Here is a 19,071-nt window from a genome sequence, read left to right on the forward strand (position 1 = left end):
CTCCTGCCAGCTGATGAACGAACCAAAGGCAAAGATGCAAGTGTCCTGTCTCCATCATTACCTCCCTTTCTCATTTTCAAGTGAGCAGCAAGTCTGACAACACAATTTGACATTTTAAACAACCTCAAGCAGACCTATTAGAGCTTTCCCAAAAGCTCGTTTATAGTCTGAAACAAGGCAGGAAATGCCTGGAAAAAAAATTAAATTAAAATCACTCAGCAAAAATCTGAATATCTGGGATATTGCCTTTTGCGGCAACAAAAATAGAAGATCAAAACTTGGTGATGATAAAGAAGGTTCAGGTATTGAAGGAGCTAAAGCGCAGGAGAAACGCTGGCTTGGCAAGAGCATCCGACAGCCTTCGAGTGCCACCTCGTGGGTGCAGCCACCGAGGAGACGCCTTTCCAAGGAACATCATGAATCAGCCCCAGCTGAATTACAGAAAACGTCACCAAAGATTAATAACGCATAAAAGATTTCCCTTTCCTCCTGAGCTAAGATTGCAATTTCTTAGCATGTGGCAGAGGCTTTGGTTCAACTTCAAGTGTCCACTGTTCTCGGGGACAGCAGATTAATTAAGTTTGCTCAAAAACTCTTCCTATGGAAACTGCAGGGTGGCCACCTGGCTTCTCCACCCGTAACACCCACAGGCCGGTGCTGTGGAGAACAGAATTTAACAGAATAGCTGATTTTGTGCTAAATTAGCTCTCAGCTGTACCGTCACGTGGTACCTCCATAAATATTTTGGGTACGTTCTTTAGTTTAATGGCCGTTTTTGGATGACGTTAGTAAATGTTCATACCCTGAGCACCCAGGTAACGGCGCCCAGACGGAACCGGAGCCTCGCTGCAGAACTTGCCATTAGAGAAATGTGCTGTTAGACACAAGGGTTAAATAAGTGAAACGCGTCGGTGGTTACGATTAGTAAGTAAAGAGGAACTGCACGCAGATTTTGCATGTTGACGGGGACGGGGAAAGGCAGATTTACCTTCCACCCGCTCCTCGTCGTCGAGCCGCAGCTCCTTCACATTGAGTGCTCCCTGCCGCGCATCCTTGACCATCCCCGGACGATCCCGCATATATCCCTGTGTTGGGTTAGCAGGCCAACCTACAGCCCGGGCTCCTCCGCCCAAAGCAAATGCCAAAATATCCCCTCCCGTCCTTCCCCAGCGCGGCGGATCAAGGCGGCGGCAGCTGAGCTGGCGGCAGCAAACCCGCTCGCCGCCCCGGCGGGAACGGGGGCTCGGCGGCGCCGACCCCCATCCCACACCTCGACCTTTCGCCGTATAAACACGCAGCCTGATTTCTGATCCAGCGAGGAGCAATCTCGCCTCTTCCCAACATGGGCAATCCCACGGCCGGCGGGATTCCTGCCCTCCCACATCATCCGCACCAGCAGCCTTTTCAAAAAAGGGCTGACTTTATCTGAACGAGATAAACCGCAGGAGCGTGGCAGAGAAATGCTTTCAGCAGCAGGTGCTGGATGATTGTTCGGTTCTTCACAAGAGGGAGAAACCTCTTATACTTCTTGTTGTCTGCTGGGCAGCGTGGACGGGAATCCGTCCCTCGCCGTGCAGCAGCGCTTGGCACGAGTGTCCCCACCGCTCCGCTTCCCAGGGCCCTTCCCCACGAGAATTAAGACCGCTCAGCTTTACGACAGTCAGCGATACAGATTAAAGAGTCAAATACTACTGAAAAATACCCCCAGGTGGTAGCAAGACGATGCTCACAGCTTCTTCTATACCAGTTCTTCTCAAGTAATATTTAAATACCTCTTAAATGCAAATCTCATAGTTGAACTTTGACAGAGATTAGGGTTTCTTATTCTTTTTGTCAGATAATAAAGGTAACAGGCATTTCAGGCATCCACGTTCACCCTAGAGGAGTCATGCTCTGAATTTGGACAGGACAAGAATCACGAGGTAAAAGGACTTGCCAAAAATTGTTCATCTAACAGTACCGGTGGAGGAGGATTCAGTTATTAATACACTATTAATATATGCTACTATAATTAGCAGGTGGATCCTTAGAATGAAGGAATGAAGAATGAAAAATAAATTCCTCCTGGGAATGAAGCAGAAAAGTGTTTGCTAGACACATTTACCTTGCACATCAGTGAACTTCCTTCATCTGACAAAAACGTCCAGGGACAATTAGGGGACAAGAAGCTGGGCTGAGCACAACCCCAGAGCTGATGGGAGAACCATCCCACCTCACTGCAGTTCTTATTTATCTGAACAACAGGTCAGCGTGCATTAAAAAATAAGGACAAGAGAGACGTGTTTCCTGTCTTTACCTAAGAGCTTGTCATATGGCAAGTGCTACCACCCGGCTGGAACCTTCCTGAGGAATGGGAAGAACAAATACAACTGCAGGATGCAATTGTATAAACAACGTGGCTGGGGGGAAAGAAACAAATTAAAAATCCTAATTCTTACAAAAACAAGCCAGATTTCAAATTCAGGCGTGTCCTTTTAAGCTGGTCACACAAGGAGAACGCAGGCTTGGGATGTGCCTTGCAGAAGAGTTCTTGGGCAAAGCTCGTATCCCCCCACGCGACAGCCGACCACGAGCCGGGGCTGCACGGCAGCCTTTCCATCCATCCTGGGGACCGAAGCTTTCATGTAATACAAAATGTTTCAGACCCCCCGGACCTTCCTTTCAGCACCAGATGTCTCACGGCACAAGTCACGCTCCAGCTGGGCAGGATTCCCTGCAGACCCCTCTCCGTGTGCAGGTGCCCAGAGCCCTGCACCAAACCACACGGTCAAGGTCACAGCTGAACTTTGCAAAGGAGCTTTCGGTGGCACTAGAGGCCGCTGTCACCCCGGATGAAGGTGGATAATCCGGCCGCAACCCCCGCTGAGTCCCCACCACCTGCTTGCACAAAGCAGAAACCAAAAGGATTTAGTTTTGCACCAGAAGAGCGGGGTGTATGTGAGATGCTGCAGGCACAGCATCCCCGCACTTGTAATTCGCCCTTAGAAGAGCTGGGGCTGTTTCGAGTTCAGCCTGACAAATGCATTTGCAGTGTGAGACAATTTGGCGCTGGCAGGAGATCATCAAAATGGCCAAACAGCAGCGTTTATCGGTGGCCCCGAAATTCCCATGAAAAAGAAATTGCCTGGCGAAAATACGGCCTCTGGAAAGCAGCACGCATGCAGGCTCTCAGCATTGGCACCCGCAGCGCTGCAGCGGAATCACGGGAGGCTGAACGTGCGGCTGGGTCCATGTAAATACGAGTGGCAGCAGCTGGGCTGAAGCACCAGGACATATGGCAGCGACACCGGGCGGCGAGCTCCTGCGGCCGGGCTGCACCGCCTTCCACAAACCCACCGCTCCGCTGCTGCCGCCTTGTTTATTGTTGCTTTGTAACGACATGAGGCACAATTCGCACTATTTTCCAGCTACTGGAGCATTTCCTGACCAATCCGGCAAACAAGCAGCAGGTAAAACCCCACAGCCGAAGCGCTGCGGGGGGACAGGGGGTCTGGTGGCCACCAAAGGATGCGAACCTCTGCTCGTCACTCCTCCCAGACCCAGCAGCCTCTTCGGCTTTAACCTTTTGGCTTCGCACGGATAATTTAAGGCCACAAGTTAGGAGACATCCCTGTGATCTAATATTAGATGATAAGCTTGTTTATGTTGTTGTTGCTAAGAGAAAGCTGGAGCTTTGGAAACACTGAAGCAGAGCAAATGCTACTGCAACAGCTGCCGGTGGGAACCGAAATCCATATAGTGCTTTCCCTGACAACTGTTTGCCATTTTCCTTTTTTATTTCATTTTACTGGAACTGGCCTCCTTCCAAAATAAACTTTTTCCCTTTAGGTGACCTCTCCTGTTTCTCTAGGTCCACGTTTCCGAGTTCAAAATGTGCAGGCAGCTCCCAGTCAGTATATCCTGCTCTCAGAACATATATTTCTAAATAAGGTTTCTTCCACCCACAAGCACAACACATCATTGCCGTGTTCTTTTCCCCTCAGTAGTTTCCAAGCACCAATTAGAGGTGGGAGGAATTTTCTGGTGTTTCTCTTCGCATTAGCATAATTCACAGGAGATGGTTCCCTAATAAAAATGCAGAAGACTTAAACAGATCTTCTATTTTATTTATAGAAAGTGATTCGGCAATAAATGCCAATGCGGTCAGATGAAGAGATGCTCTTTTGGGCAAGTACGATCGCAGTCAAGTTCCCCATCTACAGATAGTGCCAAACGTCTGGTGGGTTTTGTGGACCCCACTTCTCCAGGGAAGAATCTGAAGCTTCTGCAAGTCTATCCTGGGCTTGCCAAAACGCAGAGACTGTTGTGAAACGGGCCCAAGTGTGAGCTGAAAGCACAATGCTCACTCTGTCTGCTTGTGCGCAATCTCACTTTGCACTGGGAGTATCTTTTGGCAACTCATCGCAATCCAATTGCAAATGACACCAACTGACCCCTAGCAAAACAACAAGGAGCATCCAGAGGCGCTCCTGATATTAAATGTAAGTGTTCTAACAGACAAAGATACTCTGCGGCTATTTCAAATTACGACCCTGCATGCAGAGTTGATGAACGTGGCTCATGCAGAATGTTTGTAATACCTTCAAAGCACTCCCTGTGCTCGCACCGGGAAAAAAAGAAAAGAAAGAAAAAAGCCCAAGCAGCATAAAAAGTTTGAGTACTTTCCAGCTAGCACAGAGCAGCTTCACAGCAGAGACCTACCCCCACTCAGGAAGGTCTGTATTTTAACAAATTATTATTTTAGATTGGAAGAATCTAATGCCTGAGAACACTCCATGAACCAGTTGCTAGTCAGAAATACACAGTTCATTGCTGCATTGTATTTATTACCATTCACTTTCGTGGTTGCCATCAGAAGAGACAAATTTTGCAGAAGTTAACCTGTTCGCAGGAATAAATATAGATCGTTTGATATTCTGTGCTTAAATGCACAAGGTAAATTTCCTTTGAAAAGAGCACTGGCTAACCCAGGTTTCTATTTCCTCAGCCTCAAAATAACATAATATAAGAAAGAGGTACCAGCAGCTAGATTCAGAGTAATTCAGAATGCTGGTACTGCTGGAATGGCCTCGGTTGCACAGGGCAGACTTCTATCTTTTTGCTAAGCCTTCCTTTATAGTCAATCGAAATAAATGCGTGCTGCTGGAGTGCAGCCCATCTCCTCCTGTACCACACATTTCATGCTCCGGGAACATTTGTTTTCCCCCACTAACTGCAGAGGGAATCGAGGAGAGTCGTGCAGCAAAGGCATCTGCATTGGTGCGTACGTAAACTTAGCTGAGAAGAATCAGAGGGATGGGTTTTATCTGAATGCGTCTCAGCCCAATGCTCTTTTTAGGATGGGATTCATGTTACAGAACCTACTGCGAGCGACTACTCTCTGTCTGTCCCTCTGCACGCAGAGGCTTTAGGGATTGACATCAGTAGCTGAGATGACTACTGAAAAAAAAATCAAAAAAGGCTGAGATGCTAAAAAGACAAGGAGAAAATCATCCCCACCATCGCTCCCACGGGAGAGCTGCTCTCCGAGGACACACACGCAGCAGCTCTGCTCACTGACCTTCTGCGCTCCCGGGCTTCCTCAGCCGACAAGTCCTTTCCCGGAGTCGCGGCAGCACCGGCATTGGCAATACCGTTAGCAGAACCGAGTATGGCACGGTTTGTGATTACACCTAGGGGGGTGCTAGCAGAGATGCCCTCTGTATTTTTCTCTACGGCAGAATCAGTTTGTTGCCTGAAAGGGGCTCTGAAATAGAGAAGACACAACGGAAAGCAAAGCAAGTGAACTCAACTGCTGAGCGAGACCAGCCACCTCGAGGGCGCATCGACAGCTCGTTCTCCTCGTTCTACACTCATGTTTTTGTAGAGAACAGCACATATTAAAATGAGTTTAAAAAAAAAAATTGTAGAGGAATAAGTAGGAGGAATTCATAGTCTTCACATCCCTGTTTGCAGCAAAAATGATTAGAAAATGCAGCTGGTGAATAAGCAGAAGGAATGAACTCCAAGCACTTGTACACAGAACACCCAAGAGCAGCCTGAGCAGCACATGGTGTCTCTAACAAGGGTGACAAGAGGGCACAACCGGCCACTCAGTGAGTGATGAAGCCAAAGCCACACACAGGCTGTTAATCGCCTGCTCCTGCATGCGCACTAACACTGTCCAACGGGACCGCTCTGGGATTTCCTCTCAGCCTGGAAGCACATTTCCAGTCCCTAATCCACTCCAGAAATCAGACCTTCCAACCCAAAAGCCGATTTTCTGCAGCGTTCTCTCCGCCGGGAGCCGTTACCTGGTGTACTGGCGGGCCGACGCAGCCGTGCTGGCACCGAGAGCTGCGGGACAGGCAGGGCCAGGTTGCCGCGGGGCGCCCAGGGAGGTAGATGACCCCATGGAAGTGGGTGAGGTAGCTAGAGATGTATTGCGACTGGCTGAAATGTAGGGACTGCTGAGGTCACTACTTCTACCAAAGGAAGCACTGTAAAACATCACAAAATCACGGCTTTCAGAGCACAGTAAATATTCAACAGAACATCCCCGCAGCGGGGCTATCAGCTGGGAAGGGAGCGAGTTTTACATCTTAGCAAAAGGTAGGCGAGGAGATGGGAGCACGCCGAGCCGCTCCCGCAGGCTGGCGCTAGCAGAACCCCGCTTAGCTAAGCCCAGCTGAGAGTGAGCGAGAGAATAATGGCGTGGAGGTGAATTGGTGGGGATCAGGGAAGGGACAAATCCTACCGTGGTGCACAGAGAGCACCCCTGTGTCCTGGGGAAAGGCAGAAACAATGCGCAAGGATGAGGTTGTTTAAAGCAGGGAAGGAGAGAGGGACACAAGCAGGTCTGGCTGCATCACCTCCTACAGATGCCCAGGACTTCCAGTTTTAAGAACTTATTTTCAATGGCTTAAAGCTTTAGCAAAGATGATCAGTTCAGGCTTTAATTTACTTTAAGGCATGTTTGGCATAAACTGTGTATTTCTGGAAAATAGCTAGCAAAACTGCCTGAAAATTATTCAAGAATGAGCAAGGGAAATACATATTTGGTCAGTTTAAAACAAAACCCTTAAAACCATTAATAGCGAAAAGCTGAAGTGTTTAAGTGTTTGTGCTTTGGAGAAGAGACAGGAGAAAAGGAGAAGGGCTCTCAAACGAGGATGTATCCTACTTTTTCAGAGCAAATCTGCCCTAAGTGTGATAAGTTGCACACCTCTAAAAACAGACCTGATAGATCCTGGTAAAATCTCCTTATTGTATGTGCCATATAGGGCTGCTCGTTCTCTGCACAGAGCAAACGAGTGTGCATGCATGATCCAGGACCCTGCCACGCCTTCCCCAGTAACTGGTATTCCTGGTTGCTACTGGTCAGACTGCGCTGTCAGCAGGATCAAAGGCCAGGAAGGCTGGAATGCTGCCTCTCACCTCCTGCGTCCTAATGACTCCCACACCGGTGCGCATGGAGCACGGAGAAAAGTGGCTGCACCAGGAATTAAAGCTGACCTAAAGGAAAAGCAGATCAGGACAAAGAGCTGCAGGTTTGTGGGAAAGCCAGGGACAACGGACTGGATGTCAACACTAGAGCAAGAATCAGGGAGAGGAGCCTGAGGCCAAAATAAAACTTGAAAGGGGGAGGAGAAGAGCCAAGGACACGGGGTCAGAGGAAGGATCCAATCCATTTAGGCACCCAATTTACAAATTGGTTTTATACACCAAGGCCCCAGCCAGCTCAGAACAAGTAGCTGGTCCCCAGACAGCCAAAGGAGAGACTGGGACATCCTGGAAGGTCTCCCCGGGGAGGAACCTCACATTTGGGGCCTCCAGCCCATGGCTGCTTGCTATATCCAGGTGACAAAGGAACAAGTGGGTTATTGTCACCACGTAGCAATCTCCAGTGGACCCTAAAAAAAGGTTCCTCTAGAAAGACGGCCCCTGCCCAGAGCCCTGGGGAGCAGGGATTCCTGCTGGAAGCAAGAGCCCTTCTGGGCATCCTGCACCAGAGGAACAGCCCTGGGAATGGGCTGGGAGGGGGAGCTGAGCCAGGCTGGGACAGGTGTGCAGAGCGAGTGGCAGAAATGAGTGTCCTGAGCAGATCAGAGAGTCATTCCGGTTGGAAGAGATCCTCAAGACCATCGAGTCCAACCATAACCTGACTCTAGCACTTAACCATGTCCCTGAGAACCTCGTCTAAACATCTTCTAAACCCCTCCAGGGATGGTGACTCCAGCACTGCCCTGGGCAGCCTGTTCCAATGCCCCACAGCCCTTTGGGGAAGAAATTGTTCCCCAGATCCAACCTCAACCTCCCCTGGTGCAACTTGAGGCCGTTTCCTCTGGTCCTGGCGCTTGTTCCTGGGGAGCAGAGCCCGACCCCCCTGGCTCCAAGCTCCTTTCAGGCAGGTCAGAGATCAGAAGGTCTCCCCTCAGCTCCTGTTCTCCAGCTGAACCCCCAGCTCCCTCAGCCGCTCCCATCACACTTGTGCTCCAGCCCCTTCCCCAGCTCCGTTCCCTTCTCTCAACTCGCTCCAGCACCTCAAGGCCTTTCTTGGTGTGAGGAGCCCAAAACTGCCCCCAGGATTTGAGGTTTGGCCTCCCCAGTGCCCAGCACAGGGACAGTCACTGCCCTGGGCCTGCTGGCCACACTATTCTTGACGCAAGCCAGGATGCTGGTGGCCATTTTGGCCACCTGGGCATGGAGCAGGTGCCAGGGGAAGGAACAAAAGGAGCAGCAGGGGAAAAGGTGGTGGCAGCCCTGGGGGGAGCAGGGTGGATGTGACGCCATCCTAGGAGAGCCCAAGGCTGGGGCATGAGGGGTGGCTGCAAAAAAGAGAAGGAACTTGGTCAGGAAGGGAGGAGACGGAGGGTTACTAAGACCTGACAAGGACTGTCCCTCAGAAGGGGAAGGCGATGGGTGAAAAGGGGAGACAAGACGATGGAAGCAGCAGCAGCTGTGTGGGAGAGCAGAGATGTGGGGGAGCGGGAGGAGGAGGAAGAGCGCGGTGAGGGGTTGTGCCAACGCCTAACGCTCAGGCCTGGGCTTGGAGGAACGTGGTGCTGGGGCACCCCGCACACTCCAAGGGAGCTGGGACACTGCGGCTCTCCAGGAATCCACCTCCCCACCTGTCACCTCGCACGGGTGGCACCGCACAGCCTGAGGACGACTCCGGGGCATCACTTCATTGTTCACATCGCATGTGAACAGGACCAGAAAATTGCGAGAAAAAGGTTAGCTGGGGAATCTTGTTAATTAACAGCTGTGTTCATATGAATCGGTAGAAGGGAGGATTATGAATTTATGCTATGGAATTTACCATTAGAAATAAAAAAAAGGCACTGACACACTGCTACTCGTTCTCTAACATAATCACCATAATGTAACCATCAGGGAACAAGCAATGAAATGGAATGCAACATTTGAAATCAATACAAAGAAATATTTCTGAAAACGACTACGGCAAGCAGAATTCAAAACCTTAAAAACCTCCAAAACCTTAAATAGCTTCCGCGTCTGCTAACAAAAAAAGGGTTGCACAAAACTCAGAACTAGTTTTTTCTTAAACACGCTGCCATGGGGTGTTGCAGGGATCAAAATAAGATTTGCCTATGGCAGGTGGCCACAGCGGTGGCTGTTAAGAACAACAGAACCCCCGGCTCCCAAATTCCCGATTGCCGGAAGCCAGGAGGTGAAGGACTGAACTGCTCTGCAGTTCTCGCAGCGGCTGCATCCTGCCCCTCCGCACCAGGGGCTGCCAGAACCAGAGCCAGGGCTGCCCGGACCGCTGGCCTGGAGTGCTGCAATGGTTTTAAAACCAGTACGCAGGCGCATCTGCAAATCTGTAAAATGAAGGAGAGAGAAACTGTGCGAAAAAGTGATTTCATTTTGGGGTGTACGATCGCTTCCTATGAGGCGTCTCTCATGGCTGATGTCAAAGGAAGGACGCTGAATTCATTCCGTCTGCTATGCCGGTTTTTCTACAAATCCTTTCACTCACAGGTGATGTGACCGGGCTGTTTGAAAGCCAATATGCACTAAAACAGAGAACAGGTTCTCAGAACAGGGTTCTGTGGATTTTTGGGCTAGTGGTGCGGCCATGGAGAAAGCAGAATGAATGACAGTCACTGTCAATACGGAGAGAGCTTTAACATTTGCTTCAACTAAAGCTGAAGAACATTTGCAACACTGCTGCAAGTTATTTTGCCTTCTTTCAGAAGAAAAGCCATTTCCAATATAAGATGATCTGTTGCTCTTGTTCACTCTGTTTGGGGGGGTCACATAAAGCACTTATAGAACATAATTAAGTGTCTTTATCAAGATTAATTAAATGCTAAGGTAAAGGGGAAATGCAGATGTACAGAAGTCGTCCTCTCGGTACCCTCCAAATATGTCATGTTCACTTCAAATTCTTCCTCTCTCAGAATGAGTTTTTATCTTTTGGAGTCGTGTTCAGAGTTTTGTTAATACTTGGAAATGACAAAGAGCTCAACCTTTAACAGGCAACCAGGTTCCCTTCCCTTCTTAGAGGCTGATGCACAAGGCTGGAGAAATCAGTTGTTCAATATGATTATATTTAATTCCTCTGTGCTCTTCTGTAGAAAACCATGAGGGATAGAGGTCCAATTGACCACGATTTTACTGTTTATACATAAAAGACAAAGCCATTGATCTCTTTTAAAGAAATTACACTCTATTTCTACCTGTCAAAGCTATTCTCTGTGATTTCTTGTAAACCAGCACTCTCCTATGAAAGGCCAGAATTCAGCCTTTGTGACAAGAAATCGGTATTTACCACTGCCAGCGAAAACCTCCGCTAGTGTCCGTACAGTTTAACTAAGGGAATACAGTACGGCTATATGAACGTAATACTAAATCTGGTCCAGGATTAGCTGAGATAAACAGTCAACATTTGTAAAATTTTAAGGGACGGCCACGTTAGCGACCGGACCCTCAGAGTGGGAACAGCACAACATGCCAGCAGCAAGAGACAAATGTTTTCCAATGTCATCAGCTGCAGCTCGTCCGCCTGCCTGGAGAGAGAGAAGCTGCGGAGCTTGGGCTGTCATCATGTCCCAGGATAGATGTGAAGTCACTGGAACGGATCAGCAGGTCAGAAGTCTCCTGCTCGAAGTGGCTGTTTCACCTTTTGTGGAAATGGGTCCGTACATGCTCAGCAATTGGACAGACGCATCCTCAAGCACAACTTACCTCTACCAACACAAGCACCAGAACACAAAACATCTGCCTCTTCCCAAATGTCTCAAGCAACCATTCCATCTTAAGGACAGTTACTTAGTTTGGGGTCTAGAACTTAGTGAAACACAATTTAAACCTTGATATATTCCTGCCATTTTCCTTAAGCACAGCTCAACTGGCTTTGCAGCATCACACGTTTATAGAGGCTGTTTTGAACCAGTATGAGCTAAAATGAAGGTGAGGTGGTGGCACTGCACTTGCACAAAGGCTGATCCTCCTGCTCACAACCAAGAGGAAAACTCAGTAACGTATTATTTGCCTTAACAGAGCGGAGCATTCATTCCCCTCTTTCAGAGACAGCCATTATCTGGTGCTCGGAGGAAACCGAGCCTCTGCCTTCCAAAGGGGTAAAAGATACCGCCAATTACAGAAGTTATGCACAGGATTGCTTTCCTGATTCTGCTGGGCTAGTGTACCAGCAATCAGTCTCTATAATTTCACATACGCTGTGCAGAAACTGTTTCCTCAGTGCCACGAGAAAACGGTTGGAGGCATCAGGCTCAGTCCTTAGCAAGCGCTGGGAGTCACGCACAAGAACGCTGCCGCTCTGCTGACAGTGATGCCATAAACACAGACTCGCATAAACCAAAATCAGAGAGAAGCTACAACTTACCTGTCAATAGCTATTTGAACAATGCTTTCAGACTGTAATTACTTTATTCTTTTTATGATCAATTTTTGTTTTATTATCTAACCGTAATACTACCATAAAACTGAGAAAACACTTTGCATTTGAATTTTGCGAACGAGAGTACTTAAATTCAGTTCAACAATTTACAAATCAACAAACATGACGGTCTTCAAAAAGACTATTTAGCATGATAAGTGTTGATAAAACGGAATTTTTATTTCCTGCTCTCAGCAGAGGAGGGTCTGAGGCCAGTTACGCTGATGCAGTAAGCAGCAGGCAGCAGGCTGAGCTTTGGAGGTGCGTTAAGAGTAGAACCGAGCCTGGAACCCACCTAAGCCAGACCTGGACGTACCTTTTCAAGTAGGTAGAGACGTAGGTAGTAGGTGCACCAGAATGGGGAGCTTCGTTTCCCTTTGATTCATCCCTCCAGGGCTGCCGGGTGTAAGAGCCGCTCCGCACGAGGTTAACGGCTGATTCTCTAACGCAGGAGAGAGCACAAGGTTTTTTCAGAAAAACTTTTGGAGTTTGCTTTTGGCTCCTCTAGCGTTCCACAAGAAAAATCCCACCCTTACACCTACGTGCACCCTTCTTCACAGGTGAGACAACTCACTGAAACAGCACTTCTGGCCTTGACACCAGGTTCTGTTATTGCCAGCTGGATTATTTAAGAATCACCAGATGATGGAATATTTTGCATAAAGAGGAATAAGATCCTTTTTAGTCAGAAAACGTGCAACTGAAATTTAGATTGTCCATAAAAGTAATTTAACATATTAAATGTCACTTAATATTCTTTCTGCTGTCTTGTATGAAACAATATCACATAAATGGACAGTGCAACTGCAGGGGACGTTTTTATTCTCTGAGGCATCCAGGCAATGACTGTAAAGCAACTCAGCAGAGCAAATCATTTGCTATACTCACCAGTAGAAAACGACAAACAAAATATTTGGCTATATCTAAAACTATTTGTCAAGTTATCAGTAAATTACTAGTAGCCTTATTTATCAGAGTTATCTGAAATCAGGGCTCCTTTTGCTAATACACACTTCGGCAGCGTGTCCTGTTCTCTGCTGGTCTAGGACAGAACCTCGAGCTTGTAATGCAACACAAACCTATTCGCTTGTTATCCTGCAATTATTTTTTATTTTTCAATTGCCGTGTCTATGCTGATGCCCTTCCAGGCACCTGTGGGTCCCACGAAGTGAAACTCAGCTGTTTTGAAAGGAAAGAATATCGGGAAAAATCCGTGCTGCACAGTACGCCTGGGCACCATCTGTTCATGCCGGCCAGTCCTCATTCCCCGCTTCGAAAAGCAAAGGACACTCAGCAGCAGTCAGCTGGATGTGCCACTGCCAAAACCACTCGAGCTTATCAGCCATTTAAACACAAATCGGCTGCTAAACTCCAAATCCCAGCGACTGGCTGAGAGGAAGCAAGAACACGGCAAGGAGGTTCCAGCAAAAGGGCAGCAAAGCATCTCGAACTGCACTGAAATTCTCTCAGGGTGCTCATCTGCCGTGACTTCTTCACAACAATTACCGTTCACAATGACTTCTCTGTATCTGCCTTTCTACCACTGCTGTGGAAGCAGCTGGAAACGAGGCTAAGCTCAAATTTTACTCCTTTTAGCACAAACCATGAAGAACCTGTTTGTAGAGATTAGGTCCTCAAGTATATCTTGAGATACTAGATATTAATCCCATTTATACTGCGGTTCTGTCCAGGGGCAACTACACACGTTCGCTGTAAAAAAACCCTGCAAAGGAAAGTGCCAGGAGTAAAAGTGTAGGTGCCAGCTACAAAATGAGGCACTTAAATATAAAAGGGAAAAGCACCCTTACATCTAGTTTCCTGGATGGAGACTATATGTGCCTGAATACAGGGGTGGAGAAACCAGCCTGCTGCCCTGCTCACCTAAACGAAAACCAACGTAGATCAGGGAATGCTCTTGATACTGTGAATTCCTGTATAGTTGGGACTGCTGAGAAAATATATGAAGCGTGACTACAGAAAAAACGCATTCCAGAGGAGCTATCTACAGGACAGAAGCTGAGCATTACGTTCAGTCAGTCTCACCTGTTTTCTTTTTCTTCTATATCGCTTGTGCTGCTTAGTCTTCTGGGGGCTATTGTGGCAAGATAACTCTTGTTGTCTTTATCCTGGAGAAGTAAAAGAAGTAATTTGACTGTAAATCCGTCACACTTGCAGCATGTTCAGTGACAAGTAATTTCATGTTCTGATTTCTTCAACTGAGAAAGCATTCTCCTGTCCAAGGACTACTGGTTTAAGGCAACACACATAGCATAAAAGCAGCAGTTCTGAGAACGATTTCCCGCAGAGCATGCTACTGAAAAAAAAGCAGCTTCTAACTAGAACCATTTATAAATCAGAGAATCCTAGAGTGGTTTAGGTTGGAAGGGACCTTCCCAGCTCCCCCAGTGCCCCCCCTGCCATGAGCAGGGACATCTGCACCAGCTCAGGTTGCTCAGAGCCCCATCCAGCCTGGCCTGGGATGTCTCCAAGGATGCGGTATCTACCCACGGGCAGCAAAGATACAGCTAGTGAATACGTTGGATGGGATTCACAAACACAGCTGGTGGATACAACAGAACTACATATAGGTGATAGTGAAGAAGAATTGCCAGTGCAGGTATGTGCTGCTGTCTGGATTAGATATTTTCTGGCAAAGAACGGGCCATGCCAGACCGGCAGCCCTTGTTCACTGCAGCCCACTTCAAATCGAGCAGGAATTCGGTCAAAGGGGCACTGAACTCCAGTTTTGCAAGAACGAGTGACAGAGTAGGAATATTTTTCAAAAGAAAAAAAAAGAATGAACGAGACCTAAGTTTGTTATGGATACAAAACCAAGCAATAACTCAAAACAAAAGGCAAGGGTCTTAAACCCGTGAGGTAAAGTCTGCTCAGCTGCGATGCACTAACACATCTTCGCTGAAAGCCAAACCTTTTCTTTGTTGTCTAACAATGCAGATATCCGAGGACTTGACGAAGAACGATAGATAGAAGAAGTCTTATCCCTCTGTGCCTCACGAGTAGCAGCGACTTCACTCAACATGTTGTGGCTGCCGGTCTTCCGCAGTCCCAGGCGCCACGACGAAGGTGACTCGTCCTTCTGCTCATCCGACTTGCTGAGCCAACTGAACTGTGGAGGAGAAAAAGGGACATTTGGGAGACGTAAGAACACTGCAAGGCACAGACTGTGTTTTAACAAGCCCAGATTTTTGCTGGGCTACAATCAGTGACACTGATTTCCTGCTTGGCTTTAATTACAGGACATAGCTGAAGGTGAACACACAGGGATGCAAATGGCTGTAGTGCTCTCATCCCCAAAGACAGACGATGAAATAAATCTTGTGTCATCATGCAGCTCCCTTTGCCCACACAATGACCTTCTCCAGCTTTGCAGAAAGAATATAAGGAACAATGAAGCTTTTATTAGCACTCACTTAGGAAAGGGCAATTATTCAGTAAAGGCAGAAAACCAAAAAAAAGTAAATCGACTCTTTTGGGACTAGTTGCAAATAAAACCCTTACACAGATCAAAATGGGGAGAGTCCAGGAGAAGCCAAGAATCACAGACTGGTTGGGGTTGGAAGGGACCTCTGGAGATGATCTAGTCCAACCCACCTGGTAAAGCAGGTTCATCATGGAGCTGGAGCCCACACCACGTACAGGGAGAGACTGAGGAAACCTGGCTTGTTTAGCATGGAAAAGGGAAGGCAAATAAAGGATTTAATTGCTCTGCTACTTGTTGGGTGGGGTTTCCAGAGGATACGGAACCAGACTTCTTCTCTACAGTCTACAGGGAAAGGAGAGGAAGGACCAGACATGTTCCAACATAGGAAATTCCACTCGACATGAAGACACCTCCTGGTAGGAGCGATGCTGCACTGGGACAGGAGCAAGAGAGTGGGACATCTCCATCCTCAGAGGCTTGTCAGTCCTCAGCCCAGGTAATTCAAATAAACACGACATAGGCTTGAAGTTGGCTCTGCTTCCAGCAAGAGGTTGGACTACAGGAGTGCAGAGGCCCGTTCTTGCTTAAACCTTTCTAGAGCCAGGTAACTGTATATTCTGTACATACTACGGGATGGACCTTCATGCTTTTTGGTGCACGAGGCACATCTGACAAGCACATATTAATATTATTACTCAAATACGCAACTGCTTAAATGTACAACTCCAGTTATAGTTATCGAGTCTTACAAGAAGATGCCAAGAATGGAACCTGGGCACCACAAGAGATACTTCTACAAAGACAGAGGCTCAACGCTGAGTTGTATAGGAAATAAAGCAAACAAAACATCAGGAATTATTGTAAAAGAACAGAATATGAAACACGACACCATTATGTCTCTGTGCTACTGCAGGGTACAATCACATCTCTGATATCATGCACAGCTCAAAAGCTCAAAAGAAGAAGGGGAAGAGGTTCAGAGAAAGGCAACGAGAGTAAATAGAGCGAGAGAGCTTTTGTACAAGGAGTTATCAGGAGTTTCCAAGGCTGAGATCTGACCAAGGCACACAAAACCCTCAGTGACACACACAAGGGTGAATAAGGATCAATTATTCCTTGTTCCTTCCCGTAAAGGACCAAGGGGCAGCAAACAAAAGCAGTGAGCAGCAGGTTTAACGAAACAGGCGCAGGAAGCTCTGTCTAACGTGGAATGAAGCTGAGGAACCCTTTGCCACTGGACATTACCGGATCCCAAATATTATGGGCATTCAAGAAGTGACTGAATTTTCATAGAGGAAAAGTCCAACGGGGGCTACCGAACACAAAAAATAGCACAGGTTCAGCAAGTCCCCAGAATGCAGATTGCTAGAAGGTGGGAGAGAAGTCCAGGTAGATTCTATCTTCTCTAGTTATCTCTTGATGGTCACTGTCAAGGGCAGGATACGGGGTAGACAAGGCTTTTGGCCAAAGCTGATATAAACGTCATTATACCATATTCAACATAACAAAAACCATCTGACATTATCCAGAATAAATGAAACTACTGCCCTCAAACTCATTGACTCAAGACTGCAAAGATAAAACGACCCGTGCAGTATTTCAGCAACGTTTCTTAGCTAATGTTATTTCAATGCAGGTGCACAGAGTTAATCTGTGCTCCACTAATTCTAGCACTTCCAGTCTACTGAGCTACCGAGCTCTAATGCTTTAATGTCGTTTTGACACTTTCCTCAGAGAAAGCTCAAATCCACAGTAAAAGCTGCCTTCTGGAATTTCTGAACAACACAGGAACAGCGCGTTTAATAACTCCACAAACGGAGGGCAACACACGCACTCATATTTTCCCACATAGATCTCAGTCTGATAAACAGAGTTACAAAAGAATCAAATACGGAAGAGAAGGTAAAGCATCCGATCTTAAGTGACTGAGGTTAAATTAACAACTGCTCTGCACACAGGCCCATTTCTATGCCTTAACAGCCTTATTCTGGGTTAAACAGCTCAAATGAGCGAGAGCAACACTCTGCGGCTGGGAAAAGGTTCACTGAGTGCTCACACACCCCTTCTACCTTCAATTCTTCCCCTGCTAAGTCAGTCTGAGTTAAACAACACCCAGAGGAGCTTTATTTCATTTGATCTGGATCAGAAGTTAGGTTTGGTAGCATGTCAAAAAGAAGAAATTGTGACTAAGCAAGAAACATTTTCCCTCTAACATGTGCCTACTGCTTCGGGCTTTGGCCAGGTGCCCGCATTGTATAGCGGTTCTCCGTATTCTGGTGCAAAAAGAAACCAGAAGCGTAAGATGCCAGGCCTGGGCAGAACACAGAGTCTCCTGGTGCCATCTAGCTGAGTGACGTGAGAGCTGGAGAATTCAGATAAGATTTCAGTAACTCCACTTCACCTTTAAAAAGCTTTCATAGCCTCGCTATCTAGTCAGATGCAAACTTTATCCTCTCCGCTTACTGGGCTGTAACATCTCGCCACTGAATCAACTGCGCTTGGCGGGTCGGGGGCACTTTAGAGGCTGACGCCAAATTCACAGCTGATACATCAGCAGGAACCGGCTTTGATGAAAGATCGGCTGAGAAGAGATCGGCACAGGCTGTGTCAGGAGTGAGAGCGACACGGAGCACGTGCGGTGAGCAGGGTCCCTCCTGTGAGCAGCGCAATTTGCTTCGGAGGGCACGACATTCAAGAGGAACCTTACGGTACAAACATCCTCCTCTGTGCCAGCCCTACACTGTTGTACCGCAGCATCTTTATCAAAATCACATACCATCATGCCATCTTAAATTCGATCTTACAACTCCTCTGAAAATTGGATTCAGAGCACCCACTTCCCAGTAAAAGCTCCTGCTCTCGAGTACTGTTGGGAGTCCCCATTGATTCCAAGTTCACTTACTCTTCTGGCAGATGCAGTGAAGGAGTTGGGCTCGGGTGCTGGTATTTGCTCAGTGACGCTAGGCCTGGTTTCATGGCTGGAGTGGTTGGCAAATGGCTCTTCCTTCCTTTCTACAATTTTAAACGAGAAGAGAAACCAAAAGTTTCAGTATTGCACTTCCAAGGTCCTTCTTTACAAGCAGAGTGCGCACTTAACCCAAGTTCAGCATTGCTGGGACCTCGGTTCGCCTCAGATCATAAAGGTGATGTCAGTGCCAAGGCTAAGCCGGGCTTTCTGCAAGGAGCCTCTCCACCTGCTAACAAATAGGATGGATGCATTTGGCAGGCAAAGCTTTTGAACTCCGTCCCCGTAGACAAGCAAAACCTTTGCAGAAAGTGCCTTAAAGGAGGACAAACAGATTTATTTCTTAATTCACAGTTTTGTCTGCTCTCAGGGATTGTTCTTCCCTTGTAACACCCGGGGAGAAAAGCACAACGTGCGATTCCTGTAGCGGTACAGGAGTTGGTGTTACAGCACACGTACCCGAGTGGGCCTGGGGTGGATTTCATTGCATGGTTCTGCTGCAGTTGCTTGAACTGGTGGGCAGAATTTCTGGTCTCCTACAGCAAAATCCCTTTTCCTACACAAAGCCAGGACGGATTCCCAACTAAAACCCCAAACAGGGCTCAAAGCAAGTTAAGCAAACCCCATCGAAGCTCCCAGCTGGCTCCTGTTTGTTAAGACAGATGCAATCATCCTGTACTCAAATATTTTTGTATCTATGCACCATGCTTGAATAAGAACATCCACCAGATATTACCAGGGGGAAAATAAACTGAA

General features: G+C 47.5%; 1 protein-coding gene across 6 annotated transcripts in view; it reads right to left on the reverse strand.

The window, feature by feature from the left end:
• The window catches only part of PPP1R12B (protein phosphatase 1 regulatory subunit 12B), a 122,393-nt gene that overhangs the window by 55,342 nt on the left and 47,980 nt on the right, over positions 1-19,071 (reverse strand). For 3 of the 6 annotated variants that reach the window (XM_065649322.1, XM_065649321.1, XM_065649326.1), the window contains exons 9-14: positions 18,253-18,362; positions 14,838-15,035; positions 13,952-14,034; positions 12,225-12,350; positions 6,294-6,479; positions 5,561-5,746 (exon numbers count right to left, since the gene is read on the reverse strand). In XM_065649322.1, the coding sequence (XP_065505394.1) occupies positions 5,561-5,746; positions 6,294-6,479; positions 12,225-12,350; positions 13,952-14,034; positions 14,838-15,035; positions 18,253-18,362 (889 nt within the window). The remainder of the gene's footprint in view (positions 1-5,560; positions 5,747-6,293; positions 6,480-12,224; positions 12,351-13,951; positions 14,035-14,837; positions 15,036-18,252; positions 18,363-19,071) is intronic. The other 3 variants (XM_065649324.1, XM_065649323.1, XM_065649325.1) reach the window with 2 other exon arrangements.

The sequence above is a fragment of the Caloenas nicobarica genome, chromosome 21 (assembly GCF_036013445.1).
Source record: "Caloenas nicobarica isolate bCalNic1 chromosome 21, bCalNic1.hap1, whole genome shotgun sequence".
NCBI classification, from domain to species: domain Eukaryota; kingdom Metazoa; phylum Chordata; class Aves; order Columbiformes; family Columbidae; genus Caloenas; species Caloenas nicobarica.